The following is a 16,703-nucleotide window of genomic DNA, read 5'->3' as shown; positions in this document are numbered from 1 at the left end:
TTTTTTCAACTTACTCTGCTTGTCCCCTTATGTTGTGAGGTCAAGAAACTTTATGATCCATGTAGTGCTGGACATGTGTTTATTTGACCACAACATTTTATTGGGTCCTGGTGTCTCAATTTAGTGTGATTGATTAACGAGAAGAGAGACAAAAAACAAACAAACTTAGCCTTAACCTCCTATATATTCAGACCTAGCTAGGGGGAGCATTTATGCAGGGGTGGCATTTATGCACATGTAATCGAAGTACATGTATCAAAGTACTACTGGCAGTTATAACATGGATGAATGTGACACGCATCTCTATTCTCTTCATACAGGTAACCAGCTTTTCCAATCTCTGCTCTGAATCCACTCCTGTGTCTCCATTCAATGTCAGCAAGCAGTTAATCCTGAATGCTATCTCTGTGTTTTCAACTCTGCAAGCTTATATCTGGTATATAGTTTTTTCAACTTACTCTGCTTGTCCCCTTATGTTGTGAGGTCAAGAAACTTTATGATCCATGTAGTGCTGGACATGTGTTTATTTGACCACAACATTTTATTGGGTCCTGGTGTCTCAATTTAGTGTGATTGATTAACGAGAAGAGAGAGAGACAAAAAAAAAAAACTTAGCCTTAACCTCCTATATATTCAGACCTAGCTAGGGGGAGCATTTATGCAGGGGTGGCATTTATGCACATGTAATCGAAGTACATGTATCAAAGTACTGCTGGCAGTTATAACATGGATGAATGTGACACGCCTCTCTATTCTCTTCATACAGGTAACCAGCTTTTCCAATCTCTGCTCTGAATCCACTCCTGTGTCTCCATTCAATGTCAGCAAGCAGTTAATCCTGAATGCTATCTCTGTGTTTTCAACTCTGCAAGCTTATATCTGGTATATAGTTTTTTCAACTTACTCTGCTTGTCCCCTTATGTTGTGAGGTCAAGAAACTTTATGATCCATGTAGTGCTGGACATGTGTTTATTTGACCACAACATTTTATTGGGTCCTGGTGTCTCAATTTAGTGTGATTGATTAACGAGAAGAGAGACAAAAAACAAACAAACTTAGCCTTAACCTCCTATATATTCAGACCTAGCTAGGGGGAGCATTTATGCAGGGGTGGCATTTATGCACATGTAATCGAAGTACATGTATCAAAGTACTACTGGCAGTTATAACATGGATGAATGTGACACGCATCTCTATTCTCTTCATACAGGTAACCAGCTTTTCCAATCTCTGCTCTGAATCCACTCCTGTGTCTCCATTCAATGTCAGCAAGCAGTTAATCCTGAATGCTATCTCTGTGTTTTCAACTCTGCAAGCTTATATCTGGTATATAGTTTTTTCAACTTATTCTGCTTGTCCCCTTATGTTGTGAGGTCAAGAAACTTTATGATCCATGTAGTGCTGGACATGTGTTTATTTGACCACAACATTTTATTGGGTCCTGGTGTCTCAATTTAGTGTGATTGATTAACGAGAAGAGAGAGAGACAAAAAAAAACAAACTTAGCCTTAACCTCCTATATATTCAGACCTAGCTAGGGGGAGCATTTATGCAGGGGTGGCATTTATGCACATGTAATCAAAGTACATGTATCAAAGTACTACTGGCAATTATAACATGGATGAATGTGACACGCCTCTCTATTCTCTTCATACAGGTAACCAGCTTTTCCAATCTCTGCTCTGAATCCACTCCTGTGTCTCCATTCAATGTCAGCAAGCAGTTAATCCTGAATGCTATCTCTGTGTTTTCAACTCTGCAAGCTTATATCTGGTATATAGTTTTTTCAACTTACTCTGCTTGTCCCCTTATGTTGTGAGGTCAAGAAACTTTATGATCCATGTAGTGCTGGACATGTGTTTATTTGACCACAACATTTTATTGGGTCCTGGTGTCTCAATTTAGTGTGATTGATTAACGAGAAGAGAGAGAGACAAAAAAAAAAACAAACTTAGCCTTAACCTCCTATATATTCAGACCTAGCTAGGGGGAGCATTTATGCAGGGGTGGCATTTATGCACATGTAATCGAAGTACATGTATCAAAGTACTACTGGCAGTTATAACATGGATGAATGTGACACGCATCTCTATTCTCTTCATACAGGTAACCAGCTTTTCCAATCTCTGCTCTGAATCCACTCCTGTGTCTCCATTCAATGTCAGCAAGCAGTTAATCCTGAATGCTATCTCTGTGTTTTCAACTCTGCAAGCTTATATCTGGTATATAGTTTTTTCAACTTACTCTGCTTGTCCCCTTATGTTGTGAGGTCAAGAAACTTTATGATCCATGTAGTGCTGGACGTGTTTATTTCACCACAACATTTTATTGGGTCCTGGTGTCTCAACTTAGTGTGATTGATTAACGAGAAGAGAGAGAGACAAAAAAAAACAAACTTAGCCTTAACCTCCTATATATTCAGACCTAGCTAGGGGGAGCATTTATGCAGGGGTGGCATTTATGCACATGTAATCGAAGTACATGTATGAAAGTACTACTGGCAGTTATAACATGGATGAATGTGACACGCCTCTCTATTCTCTTCATACAGGTAACCAGCTTTTCCAATCTCTGCTCTGAATCCACTCCTGTGTCTCCATTCAATGTCAGCAAGCAGTTAATCCTGAATGCTATCTCTGTGTTTTCAACTCTGCAAGCTTATATCTGGTATATAGTTTTTTCAACTTACTCTGCTTGTCCCCTTATGTTGTGAGGTCAAGAAACTTTATGATCCATGTAGTGCTGGACATGTGTTTATTTGACCACAACATTTTATTGGGTCCTGGTGTCTCAATTTAGTGTGATTGATTAACGAGAAGAGAGAGAGACAAAAAAAAACAAACTTAGCCTTAACCTCCTATATATTCAGACCTAGCTAGGGGGAACATTTATGCAGGGGTGACATTTATGCACATGTAATCGAAGTACATGTTTCAAAGTACTACTGGCAGTTATAACATGGATGAATGTGACACGCATCTCTATTCTCTTCATACAGGTAACCAGCTTTTCCAATCTCTGCTCTGAATCCACTCCTGTGTCTCCATTCAATGTCAGCAAGCAGTTAATCCTGAATGCTATCTCTGTGTTTTCAACTCTGCAAGCTTATATCTGGTATATAGTTTTTTCAACTTACTCTGCTTGTCCCCTTATGTTGTGAGGTCAAGAAACTTTATGATCCATGTAGTGCTGGACATGTGTTTATTTGACCACAACATTTTATTGGGTCCTGGTGTCTCAATTTAGTGTGATTGATTAACGAGAAGAGAGAGAGACAAAAAAAAAAAACTTAGCCTTAACCTCCTATATATTCAGACCTAGCTAGGGGGAGCATTTATGCAGGGGTGGCATTTATACACATGTAATCGAAGTACATGTATCAAAGTACTACTGGCAGTTATAACATGGATGAATGTGACACGCCTCTCTATTCTCTTCATACAGGTAACCAGCTTTTCCAATCTCTGCTCTGAATCCACTCCTGTGTCTCCATTCAATGTCAGCAAGCAGTTAATCCTGAATGCTATCTCTGTGTTTTCAACTCTGCAAGCTTATATCTGATATATAGTTTTTTCAACTTACTCTGCTTGTCCCCTTATGTTGTGAGGTCAAGAAACTTTATGATCCATGTAGTGCTGGACATGTGTTTATTTGACCACAACATTTTATTGGGTCGTGGTGTCTCAATTTAGTGTGATTGATTAACGAGAAGAGAGACAAAAAACAAACAAACTTAGCCTTAACCTCCTATATATTCAGACCTAGCTAGGGGGAGCATTTATGCAGGGGTGGCATTTATGCACATGTAATCGAAGTACATGTTTCAAAGTACTACTGGCAGTTATAACATGGATGAATGTGACACGCATCTCTATTCTCTTCATACAGGTAACCAGCTTTTCCAATCTCTGCTCTGAATCCACTCCTGTGTCTCCATTCAATGTCAGCAAGCAGTTAATCCTGAATGCTATCTCTGTGTTTTCAACTCTGCAAGCTTATATCTGGTATATAGTTTTTTCAACTTACTCTGCTTGTCCCCTTATGTTGTGAGGTCAAGAAACTTTATGATCCATGTAGTGCTGGACATGTGTTTATTTGACCACAACATTTTATTGGGTCCTGGTGTCTCAATTTAGTGTGATTGATTAACGAGAAGAGAGAGAGACAAAAAAAAAAAACTTAGCCTTAACCTCCTATATATTCAGACCTAGCTAGGGGGAGCATTTATGCAGGGGTGGCATTTATACACATGTAATCGAAGTACATGTATCAAAGTACTACTGGCAGTTATAACATGGATGAATGTGACACGCCTCTCTATTCTCTTCATACAGGTAACCAGCTTTTCCAATCTCTGCTCTGAATCCACTCCTGTGTCTCCATTCAATGTCAGCAAGCAGTTAATCCTGAATGCTATCTCTGTGTTTTCAACTCTGCAAGCTTATATCTGATATATAGTTTTTTCAACTTACTCTGCTTGTCCCCTTATGTTGTGAGGTCAAGAAACTTTATGATCCATGTAGTGCTGGACATGTGTTTATTTGACCACAACATTTTATTGGGTCGTGGTGTCTCAATTTAGTGTGATTGATTAACGAGAAGAGAGACAAAAAACAAACAAACTTAGCCTTAACCTCCTATATATTCAGACCTAGCTAGGGGGAGCATTTATGCAGGGGTGGCATTTATGCACATGTAATCGAAGTACATGTATCAAAGTACTACTGGCAGTTATAACATGGATGAATGTGACACGCATCTCTATTCTCTTCATACAGGTAACCAGCTTTTCCAATCTCTGCTCTGAATCCACTCCTGTGTCTCCATTCAATGTCAGCAAGCAGTTAATCCTGAATGCTATCTCTGTGTTTTCAACTCTGCAAGCTTATATCTGGTATATAGTTTTTTCAACTTACTCTGCTTGTCCCCTTATGTTGTGAGGTCAAGAAACTTTATGATCCATGTAGTGCTGGACATGTGTTTATTTGACCACAACATTTTATTGGGTCCTGGTGTCTCAATTTAGTGTGATTGATTAACGAGAAGAGAGAGAGACAAAAAAAAAAAACTTAGCCTTAACCTCCTATATATTCAGACCTAGCTAGGGGGAGCATTTATGCAGGGGTGGCATTTATGCACATGTAATCGAAGTACATGTATCAAAGTATTGCTGGCAGTTATAACATGGATGAATGTGACACGCCTCTCTATTCTCTTCATACAGGTAACCAGCTTTTCCAATCTCTGCTCTGAATCCACTCCTGTGTCTCCATTCAATGTCAGCAAGCAGTTAATCCTGAATGCTATCTCTGTGTTTTCAACTCTGCAAGCTTATATCTGGTATATAGTTTTTTCAACTTACTCTGCTTGTCCCCTTATGTTGTGAGGTCAAGAAACTTTATGATCCATGTAGTGCTGGACATGTGTTTATTTGACCACAACATTTTATTGGGTCCTGGTGTCTCAATTTAGTGTGATTGATTAACGAGAAGAGAGACAAAAAACAAACAAACTTAGCCTTAACCTCCTATATATTCAGACCTAGCTAGGGGGAGCATTTATGCAGGGGTGGCATTTATGCACATGTAATCGAAGTACATGTATCAAAGTACTACTGGCAGTTATAACATGGATGAATGTGACACGCATCTCTATTCTCTTCATACAGGTAACCAGCTTTTCCAATCTCTGCTCTGAATCCACTCCTGTGTCTCCATTCAATGTCAGCAAGCAGTTAATCCTGAATGCTATCTCTGTGTTTTCAACTCTGCAAGCTTATATCTGGTATATAGTTTTTTCAACTTATTCTGCTTGTCCCCTTATGTTGTGAGGTCAAGAAACTTTATGATCCATGTAGTGCTGGACATGTGTTTATTTGACCACAACATTTTATTGGGTCCTGGTGTCTCAATTTAGTGTGATTGATTAACGAGAAGAGAGAGAGACAAAAAAAAACAAACTTAGCCTTAACCTCCTATATATTCAGACCTAGCTAGGGGGAGCATTTATGCAGGGGTGGCATTTATGCACATGTAATCAAAGTACATGTATCAAAGTACTACTGGCAGTTATAACATGGATGAATGTGACACGCCTCTCTATTCTCTTCATACAGGTAACCAGCTTTTCCAATCTCTGCTCTGAATCCACTCCTGTGTCTCCATTCAATGTCAGCAAGCAGTTAATCCTGAATGCTATCTCTGTGTTTTCAACTCTGCAAGCTTATATCTGGTATATAGTTTTTTCAACTTACTCTGCTTGTCCCCTTATGTTGTGAGGTCAAGAAACTTTATGATCCATGTAGTGCTGGACATGTGTTTATTTGACCACAACATTTTATTGGGTCCTGGTGTCTCAATTTAGTGTGATTGATTAACGAGAAGAGAGAGAGACAAAAAAAAAAACAAACTTAGCCTTAACCTCCTATATATTCAGACCTAGCTAGGGGGAGCATTTATGCAGGGGTGGCATTTATGCACATGTAATCGAAGTACATGTATCAAAGTACTACTGGCAGTTATAACATGGATGAATGTGACACGCATCTCTATTCTCTTCATACAGGTAACCAGCTTTTCCAATCTCTGCTCTGAATCCACTCCTGTGTCTCCATTCAATGTCAGCAAGCAGTTAATCCTGAATGCTATCTCTGTGTTTTCAACTCTGCAAGCTTATATCTGGTATATAGTTTTTTCAACTTACTCTGCTTGTCCCCTTATGTTGTGAGGTCAAGAAACTTTATGATCCATGTAGTGCTGGACATGTGTTTATTTGACCACATTTTATTGGGTCCTGGTGTCTCAATTTAGTGTGATTGATTAACGAGAAGAGAGAGAGACAAAAAAAAACAAACTTAGCCTTAGCCTCCTATATATTCAGACCTAGCTAGGGGGAACATTTATGCAGGGGTGACATTTATGCACATGTAATCGAAGTACATGTTTCAAAGTACTACTGGCAGTTATAACATGGATGAATGTGACACGCATCTCTATTCTCTTCATACAGGTAACCAGCTTTTCCAATCTCTGCTCTGAATCCACTCCTGTGTCTCCATTCAATGTCAGCAAGCAGTTAATCCTGAATGCTATCTCTGTGTTTTCAACTCTGCAAGCTTATATCTGATATATAGTTTTTTCAACTTACTCTGCTTGTCCCCTTATGTTGTGAGGTCAAGAAACTTTATGATCCATGTAGTGCTGGACATGTGTTTATTTGACCACAACATTTTATTGGGTCCTGGTGTCTCAATTTAGTGTGATTGATTAACGAGAAGAGAGAGACAAAAAAAAACAAACTTAGCCTTAACCTCCTATATATTCAGACCTAGCTAGGGGGAGCATTTATGCAGGGGTGGCATTTATGCACATGTAATCGAAGTACATGTATCAAAGTACTACTGGCAGTTATAACATGGATGAATGTGACACGCCTCTCTATTCTCTTCATACAGGTAACCAGCTTTTCCAATCTCTGCTCTGAATCCACTCCTGTGTCTCCATTCAATGTCAGCAAGCAGTTAATCCTGAATGCTATCTCTGTGTTTTCAACTCTGCAAGCTTATATCTGGTATATAGTTTTTTCAACTTACTCTGCTTGTCCCCTTATGTTGTGAGGTCAAGAAACTTTATGATCCATGTAGTGCTGGACATGTGTTTATTTGACCACAACATTTTATTGGGTCCTGGTGTCTCAATTTAGTGTGATTGATTAACGAGAAGAGAGAGAGACAAAAAAAAACAACTTAGCCTTAACCTCCTATATATTCAGACCTAGCTAGGGGGAGCATTTATGCAGGGGTGGCATTTATACACATGTAATCGAAGTACATGTATCAAAGTACTACTGGCAGTTATAACATGGATGAATGTGACACGCCTCTCTATTCTCTTCATACAGGTAACCAGCTTTTCCAATCTCTGCTCTGAATCCACTCCTGTGTCTCCATTCAATGTCAGCAAGCAGTTAATCCTGAATGCTATCTCTGTGTTTTCAACTCTGCAAGCTTATATCTGATATATAGTTTTTTCAACTTACTCTGCTTGTCCCCTTATGTTGTGAGGTCAAGAAACTTTATGATCCATGTAGTGCTGGACATGTGTTTATTTGACCACAACATTTTATTGGGTCCCGGTGTCTCAATTTAGTGTGATTGATTAACGAGAAGAGAGACAAAAAACAAACAAACTTAGCCTTAACCTCCTATATATTCAGACCTAGCTAGGGGGAGCATTTATGCAGGGGTGGCATTTATGCACATGTAATCGAAGTACATGTATCAAAGTACTACTGGCAGTTATAACATGGATGAATGTGACACGCATCTCTATTCTCTTCATACAGGTAACCAGCTTTTCCAATCTCTGCTCTGAATCCACTCCTGTGTCTCCATTCAATGTCAGCAAGCAGTTAATCCTGAATGCTATCTCTGTGTTTTCAACTCTGCAAGCTTATATCTGGTATATAGTTTTTTCAACTTACTCTGCTTGTCCCCTTATGTTGTGAGGTCAAGAAACTTTATGATCCATGTAGTGCTGGACATGTGTTTATTTGACCACAACATTTTATTGGGTCCTGGTGTCTCAATTTAGTGTGTTTGATTAACGAGAAGAGAGAGAGACAAAAAAAAAAAAACTTAGCCTTAACCTCCTATATATTCAGACCTAGCTAGGGGGAGCATTTATGCAGGGGTGGCATTTATGCACATGTAATCGAAGTACATGTTTCAAAGTACTACTGGCAGTTATAACATGGATGAATGTGACACGCATCTCTATTCTCTTCATACAGGTAACCAGCTTTTCCAATCTCTGCTCTGAATCCACTCCTGTGTCTCCATTCAATGTCAGCAAGCAGTTAATCCTGAATGCTATCTCTGTGTTTTCAACTCTGCAAGCTTATATCTGGTATATAGTTTTTTCAACTTACTCTGCTTGTCCCCTTATGTTGTGAGGTCAAGAAACTTTATGATCCATGTAGTGCTGGACATGTGTTTATTTGACCACAACATTTTATTGGGTCCTGGTGTCTCAATTTAGTGTGATTGATTAACGAGAAGAGAGAGAGACAAAAAAAAACAAACTTAGCCTTAACCTCCTATATATTCAGACCTAGCTAGGGGGAACATTTATGCAGGGGTGACATTTATGCACATGTAATCGAAGTACATGTTTCAAAGTACTACTGGCAGTTATAACATGGATGAATGTGACACTCATCTCTATTCTCTTCATACAGGTAACCAGCTTTTCCAATCTCTGCTCTGAATCCACCCCTGTGTCTCCATTCAATGTCAGCAAGCAGTTAATCCTGAATGCTATCTCTGTGTTTTCAACTCTGCAAGCTTATATCTGGTATATAGTTTTTCCAACTTACTCTGCTTGTCCCCTTATGTTGTGAGGTCAAGAAACTTTATGATCCATGTAGTGCTGGACATGTGTTTATTTGACCACAACATTTTATTGGGTCCTGGTGTCTCAATTTAGTGTGATTGATTAACGAGAAGAGAGAGAGACAAAAAAAAACAACTTAGCCTTAACCTCCTATATATTCAGACCTAGCTAGGGGGAGCATTTATGCAGGGGTGGCATTTATGCACATGTAATCGAAGTACATGTATCAAAGTACTACTGGCAGTTATAACATGGCAGTTAGACAGGTAAGACATTTATATACATCTACTCCCTGTACATTAGGAGTACAACAAATATATACCATATGCATTTGTGTAATTTTAATCCTGGCCACTGCATTCACACACATCCACCGCCCTGGCATTAACTCTCTACACTCCATCCATATCGGCCCCTCGCTCCTTTCCTCTCCTATGTATAGCACTCATGCTCTTTTCACATTGTTAAATTGCACAGATCCAGTCTGTCCCACCATTCAACATCAGAGACGCTCTCACAAATCACTTAACCATCTGCTCACTCTTTCTATCCTCCTTCTCCTAGTCACAGGAGACATTGCTCCCAACCCTGGTCCCCCATTTTATAGAAAGTCAACCCCCCGACTGTTACACTTAGAAACCCCTCTAATCTTATTAATATTCCCTGCCTGCCATCTGTCTCTCTTAATTGTGCACTTTGGAATTCTCGCTCAGTGTGTAACAAACTCTCCTTCATCCATGACTTCTTCCTTTCTAATTCTCTTAACCTCCTGGCTCTTACTGAAACCTGGATCCAGCAGTCAGACACTACCGCTGCTGCTGCTCTTTCATACGGGGGGCTACACTTCTCTCATACCCCAAGATCAGACAGTAGAGCTGGTGGAGGTGTTGGTCTGCTCCTATCACCAAAATGTACCTTTCAGGTTATCCCTCAAGTACCCTCACTTGTCTTCCCTTCTTTTGATGTCCATGCCGTCAGACTCTACACCCCCTTCTCCATGCGAGTGGCGGTGGTGTATCGTCCTCCCGGCCCCTCCCATCAGTTCCTGGATCATTTTGCCACTTGGCTTCCACATTTTCTCTCCTGTGACATCCCTACCCTCATCATGGGAGATTTCAACATCCCCATTGCTCTTCCCCTCTCACCATCTGCTACTCACCTTTTATCTCTAACCTTCTCGTTTGGCCTTTCGCAGCTTACTAATTCTCCAACGCATGAAGACGGAAACTCCCTCAACTTGGTCTTCTCTCGGCTTTGTGCAGTGGATGATTTTGCAAACTCCCCTCTCCCGCTCTCTGACCACAATCTTCTTTCATTCTCTATAAAGAACTGCCAGGCCGCTCAGGTCACCCCCACTGTCCAGACTTATAGAAACATACAGGCCACTAACACCCAGAAACTTATGAAGAACTTGCAGTCTTCATTGGCCCCTATCTCCTCCCTCTCATGTTCTGATTCTGCATTGAAGCATTACAATGAAACACTTCAAAGTGCCCTGGATGAATTTGCACCCCCTATAAATAGAACACCACAACGCAGACGGCGACAACCCTGGCACACGGTGCAAACACATTTCCTGCAGCGGTGCTCCAGGTGCGCCGAACGTCTGTGGAGAAAATCCAATCTACACGAAGATTTCATCCATTTTAAGTTTATGCTTAGAACATACAACACTGCCCTTCACCTCTCCAAACAAACCTATTTCAACACCCTCATCACCTCACTGTCCAATAACCCGAAACGTCTCTTTGACACTTTTCATTCTCTACTCAATCCAAGAGTACAGGCCCCAACCACGGAGCTCCGAGCTGACGATCTGGCCAATTACTTCAAAGAAAAAATTGACCAGATTCGACAGGAAATTATCTCCCAATCACCTCATACCATGCACTGTCCTCCCTCCCCCACTGCATCTAGCTCACTCTCTGATTTTGAACCAGTCACAGAAGAAGAAGTAAGCAGGCTCCTTGCATCTTCTCGCCCAACTACTTGCACCAGTGACCCATTTCTGTCACATCTCCTCCAGTCCCTTTCCCCTGCTGTCACCCCTCACCTAACTAAAATATTTAACCTCTCTCTCTCTTCTGGTATTTTTCCCTCTTCATTTAAGCATGCCATCATACATCCACTACTTAAAAAACCATCCCTCGACCAAAACTGTGCCGCTAACTATAGACCTGTCTCTAATCTTCCCTTCATCTCTAAACTCCTGGAACGTCTGGTCCACTCCCGTCTTATCCGCTATCTCTCAGAAAACTCTGTTCTCGACCCTCTCCAATCCGGTTTCCGCTCTTTACACTCCACTGAAACTGCCCTCACTAAAGTCTCTAATGATCTGCTAACAGCTAAATCAAATGGTCATTACTCCATGCTAATTCTCTTGGATCTCTCTGCAGCATTCGACACTGTGGATCATCAGCTCCTCCTCACTATGCTCCGTTCCATTGGCCTCAAACACACCGTTCTCTCCTGGTTCTCCTCCTATCTCTCCGACCGCTCCTTTACTGTATCTTTTGCCGGTTCCTCCTCCTCTCACCTTCCCCTTACTGTTGGGGTCCCTCAAGGATCGGTTCTAGGCCCCCTCCTCTTCTCCTTGTACACTGCCCCTATTGGTCAAACAATCAGTAGATTTGGTTTCCAGTACCATCTCTATGCTGATGACACCCAATTATACGCTTCTTCTCCTGAAATCACGCCAGCCTTTCTAGAAAACACCGGCGATTGTCTAAACGCTGTGTCTAATATCATGTCCTCACTATATCTGAAACTGAACCTGTCAAAGACTGAACTCCTGGTGTTTCCTCCCTCTACTAATGTACCTATACCCGACATTGCTATTTCTGTGTGTGGTTCCACTATTACTCCCCAGCAACAGGCCCGCTGTCTTGGAGTCATACTTGATTCCGAGCTTTCCTTTGCCCCCCACATTCGATCAGTGGCTCGCTCTTGTCATCTGCACCTCAAAAACATTTCTAGAATTCGACCTTTTCTTACTTTTGACTCCGCAAAAACTCTTACTGTTTCTCTTATTCATTCTCGTCTCGACTATTGTAACTCTCTTCTAATCGGTTTCCCTCTTACCAAACTCTCCCCTCTCCAATCTGTCTTGAATGCTGCAGCCAGGATCATATTCCTCACCAATCGTTACACCGATGCCTCTACCTTGTGCCAGTCATTACACTGGCTACCCATCCACTCCAGAATTCAGTATAAACTTATTACCCTCACCCACAAAGCCCTCCATGGCTCAGCACCACCCTACATCTCCTCCCTTGTTTCAGTATACCACCCTACCCGCGCCCTCCGTTCTGCTGATGACCTGAGGTTAGCATCCTCAGAACCTCCCACTCCCGTCTCCAAGACTTTACACGTGCCACGCCAATTCTTTGGAATGCACTTCCCAGGTCAATACGACTAGTCCCCAATCCCAACAAATTTAAGCGTGCCCTAAAAACGCATTTATTCAGACTGGCCTATCGCCTCAACACATTAACCTAATCTATCCCTGTGTGGCACAGCCAAAAGTTTTACCATAACCAGATTTCCCGCATCATGTTCCCACATGCTTTATGCATCCATTAGCCCTCTGTGTCTGTACTGTCACACACTTAACATTACGGCTGGTACATACAATCAGGGCAACTGTTACCAACCACCTTTCGTGTCTATCTCTTTCCTCATAGACTGTAAGCTTGCGAGCAGGGCCCTCTTTCCTCTTGGTATTTGTTATAATCTACTGTATGTGATTATTGTTATGCTGTAATGTCTATTGTCTGTACAAATCCCCTCTGAAATGTAAAGTGCTGCGGAATATGTCGGCGCTATAAAAATAAAATTTATTATTATTATTATTATTATTATTATTATTATCCGGCATGCCATGCAGGCGGAAAACATGTTTAATAAACAACGCTGCCAGGCCCCGTGCCGAAGGTAGCCGAGAGAGTGGTACCAGATGCACCATCTTGGAGAAATGATCGGTGACCACCCAAATGACGGTGCTGCCACTGGACTTGGGCAGACCCACCATAAAGTCCATACCAACCATCTCCCAGGGCCTGTCAGCAACCGGCAGAGGATAGAGTAACCCAGCGGGCTGCTGCCGAGAGGGCCGATTCTGGGCGCAAGAAACACACGCCCGTATATAGTCCCCGACGTCACGGGCTATATGCGGCCACCAGTACGTCCTCGCCAGAAGCTCAGAGGTCCGTTTGGTCCCAAAATGTCCACCCAGCCTGGACGAATGAGCCCAAGAGAGGACCTCAGGTCGCATATGGGCAGGGACAAAAGTCTTGCCCGGAGGTACAGACTCGAGGGCAACCGGAGCCATGGTCCTCAGGCTCTCAGACGGGACTATCAGCCGAGGCTCCTCCTCCTCCGATGACACCACGGAGCGGGAGAGAGCATCGGCCCGGACGTTCTTCTCCCCGGAGAGAAAATGCAAGGTGAAGTGGAATTGGGAGAAGAACAAGGACCATCTGGCCTGGCGAGAATTCAGCCGCTGGGCTGTTTGTAAATAGACCAAATTCTTGTTGTCGTTGAACACCTGGAAAGGGTGGCGAGCCCCCTCCAGGAGGTGTCTCCACTCTGAAAAGGCCAACTTCATTGCTAGTAACTCCCTGTCCCCGATGGAATAATTCCTCTCTGCCGGTGTGAAGGTCTTGGAGAAGAAGAAGCATGGGTGCTTCCGACCTTGCGAGTCCTTCTGGAACAGGACCACTCCAGCACCGACGGAAGAGGCATCCACCTCCAGAATTAAGGGTTTATCCACATCGGGGCGATGTAGAATGGGAGCGCTAGCGAAATGGGATTTAATAGAGAAGGCCTTGGAGACAGGTTCTGACCACAACTTGGAATTTGTACCCGTCTTGGTGAGGGCAACCAAAGGCGCTACCAAAGTTGAGAAGTGGGGAATGAATTGGCGATAGTAATTAATGAACCCCATAAAGCGCTGCACCGCTTTGAGAGAATGGGGTTCCTGCCAATCCATCACCTCCTGTAGCTTGGCAGGATCCATGGCCAAACCCTGGGCAGAGATGATATAGCCCAAGAAAGGCAAGGACTCCTGCTCAAACACACACTTCTACAACTTGGCATAGAGGGAATTTGCCCGCAGGAGGTCGAAAACTTTGCAAACATCTCTCCGGTGGGAGTCAATATCTGGAGAGTAGATGAGAATATCATCCAGATAGACTACTACCGAGGTGGTAAGCATATCCTGGAAGATATCGTTCACAAAGTCTTGGAAGACGGCTGGGGCATTACAGAGCCCGAAGGGCATCACCAGATATTCATAGTGCCCGTCTCTGGTGTTAAATGCCGTTTTCCATTCGTCCCCATCACGGATGCGAATCAGGTTGTAGAGGATACTTATTCTTAACGGTGATGGCGTTAAGACCCCTGTAATCGATGCAAGGACGTAGTTCCCCACTCTTCTTCAGGACGAAGAAGAATCCCGATCCCGCTGGTGACACTGACTTCCTAATGAATCCTCTTGCCAGATTCTCCCTGATGTATTGAGACATGTCCTCTGTCTCCGGGAGAGATAGGGGATAGACTCGACCCCGAGGAGGCTCAGCACCAGGCAAGAGGTCAATAGGACAGTCATAGAGGCGATGCGGTGGAAGTGTCTCCCCCGCCTTTTTGGAGAACACGTCCGCATACTGTCGATAGTGTTTGGGAAGCGAGGAAAGATCTGCGGGGACCTCGGTGGAGGCAACCTGGACGCATTCCCTCAGACATCTACCCTCACATGACTTACTCCAACCAAGAATTCTCCCCGAGGACCACTCTATATGGGGAGAGTGATACCGCAACCAGGGTACCCCTAGAAGGACCTGGTCGATACCCTCGGGCATGACGAGGATGGATATCGTCTCCTGATGAGATGGAGACATCGAGAGTAACAGTGGAGCGGTTTGGTGGGTAATCTGTGAGGGCAGAGTCACGCCATTCACTACGCTGACTGGTTTGGACATCATAAGCAGTGGTATCGCGTGCCTTTGAGCGAAGCCAGATGACATAAAATTGCCCTCCGCTCCGGAATACACGCAAACCTCCACCGCCAGAGTGGAAGAAACAAACGCAAGAGTCCCCTTAAAGGACAGCTAGGAGGAAAACGCCGCTGATTCTAGTGAGCCGCCTCCTACGGCCACTAGAGGCGAGCGTCTTCCCAGCCGCTGTGGGCACTGGTTGGCAAAGTGACCGGACTGCTGGCAACCATGACAGATCACAGGGGCTCGAGCGGGCCGGGGCCTGGATCCCTCGCGGGAAGCCCCCTGACACTCGGACGCCCGATCGAGAGATTCCAGAGGTTTAGCAAAACTGGGTGCCAACCTAAACCTCTGCCTACACTGGGACTGCTCCAACCCTCGCTCGGCAAAGCGAAGGTCTATACGGGTGGAGACGGTGATAAGCTTCTCCAGTGTAGCAGGAATCTCCCTGGTGGCCAGAGCGTCCTTCACATGGCCAGCCAAACCTCTCCAGAATGCCGGAATGAGGACCTTATCTGGCCACTCTAACTCCGAGGCCAGTGTCCGGAACTGGATGGCAAAGTGGCTGACCATGGATGAACCCTGTGACAATGCCAGCAGCCGGAGCGCGGTGTCATGGGTGACTCGCGGTCCCAGGAAGACATGCGTCAGAGTGTCCAAGAACCGAGAGGCACTCTGCACCACATGATCACCACGCTCCCACAGCGGTGTGGCCCACTCCAAAGCCCTGCCCGACAAGAGGGAAATAATAAATCCCACTTTGGCCCACTCGGAGGGGAATCGTGCTGCCAGCAGCTCCAGCTGTATCGAGCACTGGCTCACAAAACCCCTACAAGAGGCACTATCACCCGAGAACTTCTCGGGCAGTGGGAGGCGGGACAAAGTCGGGGCAGGGATGGCAGTGGTCACACGGGAGACAGCCTCTGTGGCTGCCTGAACAGCGACCGCAGTAACATCCGCAGCTGAGACTGGACGCTCGAGAGCCGCCAACCTGCCCTGCAGCTGCCGGATGTACTGCAGAAGTCACTGTTCGTCCGCCATTACTAGCCAGACCCTGGCGCTAGGATAATGTTAGGACTGGCGGAACGCACCAAATTATAAAATAATAGTAGGTGCGTTCGCAGCCTGGGGTCCACCGTGCAGAGGTGGTACACTGCCGCTAGGTAATGGCGGAAGAATTAAGCGGTGTGAAAACAGTCACATGTGGGTTACGTCACCCAGTGTGAACAGAAGCGAACTCTGTTAATGCACAGAGCCGCACAACCGCTGAACGTAGATGCCGGAGCCTGTTTAGCTCACAGAGCTCGGCCAAAAGAGC

General features: G+C 43.9%; 2 protein-coding genes across 2 annotated transcripts in view; one reads left to right on the top strand and one right to left on the bottom strand.

The window, feature by feature from the left end:
- KIF19 (kinesin family member 19) overlaps positions 1-16,703 on the bottom strand; it is a 102,967-nt gene that overhangs the window by 25,383 nt on the left and 60,881 nt on the right. The gene's annotated exons all lie outside the window — the stretch shown is intronic.
- Positions 8,754-13,160, top strand: LOC141073079 (uncharacterized). Its single transcript, XM_073560409.1, has 2 exons — positions 8,754-8,906; positions 9,238-13,160. The coding sequence occupies exon 2, from the start codon at positions 10,390-10,392 to the stop codon at positions 12,808-12,810; it is 2,421 nt and encodes an 806-aa protein (XP_073416510.1). The 5' UTR covers positions 8,754-8,906; positions 9,238-10,389; the 3' UTR covers positions 12,811-13,160.

The sequence above is a fragment of the Dendrobates tinctorius genome, unplaced genomic scaffold (genome assembly GCF_039654945.1).
Source record: "Dendrobates tinctorius isolate UK_male_01 unplaced genomic scaffold, ASM3965494v1 ptg000014l, whole genome shotgun sequence".
NCBI classification, from domain to species: domain Eukaryota; kingdom Metazoa; phylum Chordata; class Amphibia; order Anura; family Dendrobatidae; genus Dendrobates; species Dendrobates tinctorius.
Note: the sequence above shows the minus strand (reverse complement) of the source record. Positions and strands in the feature narration are given on the sequence as shown.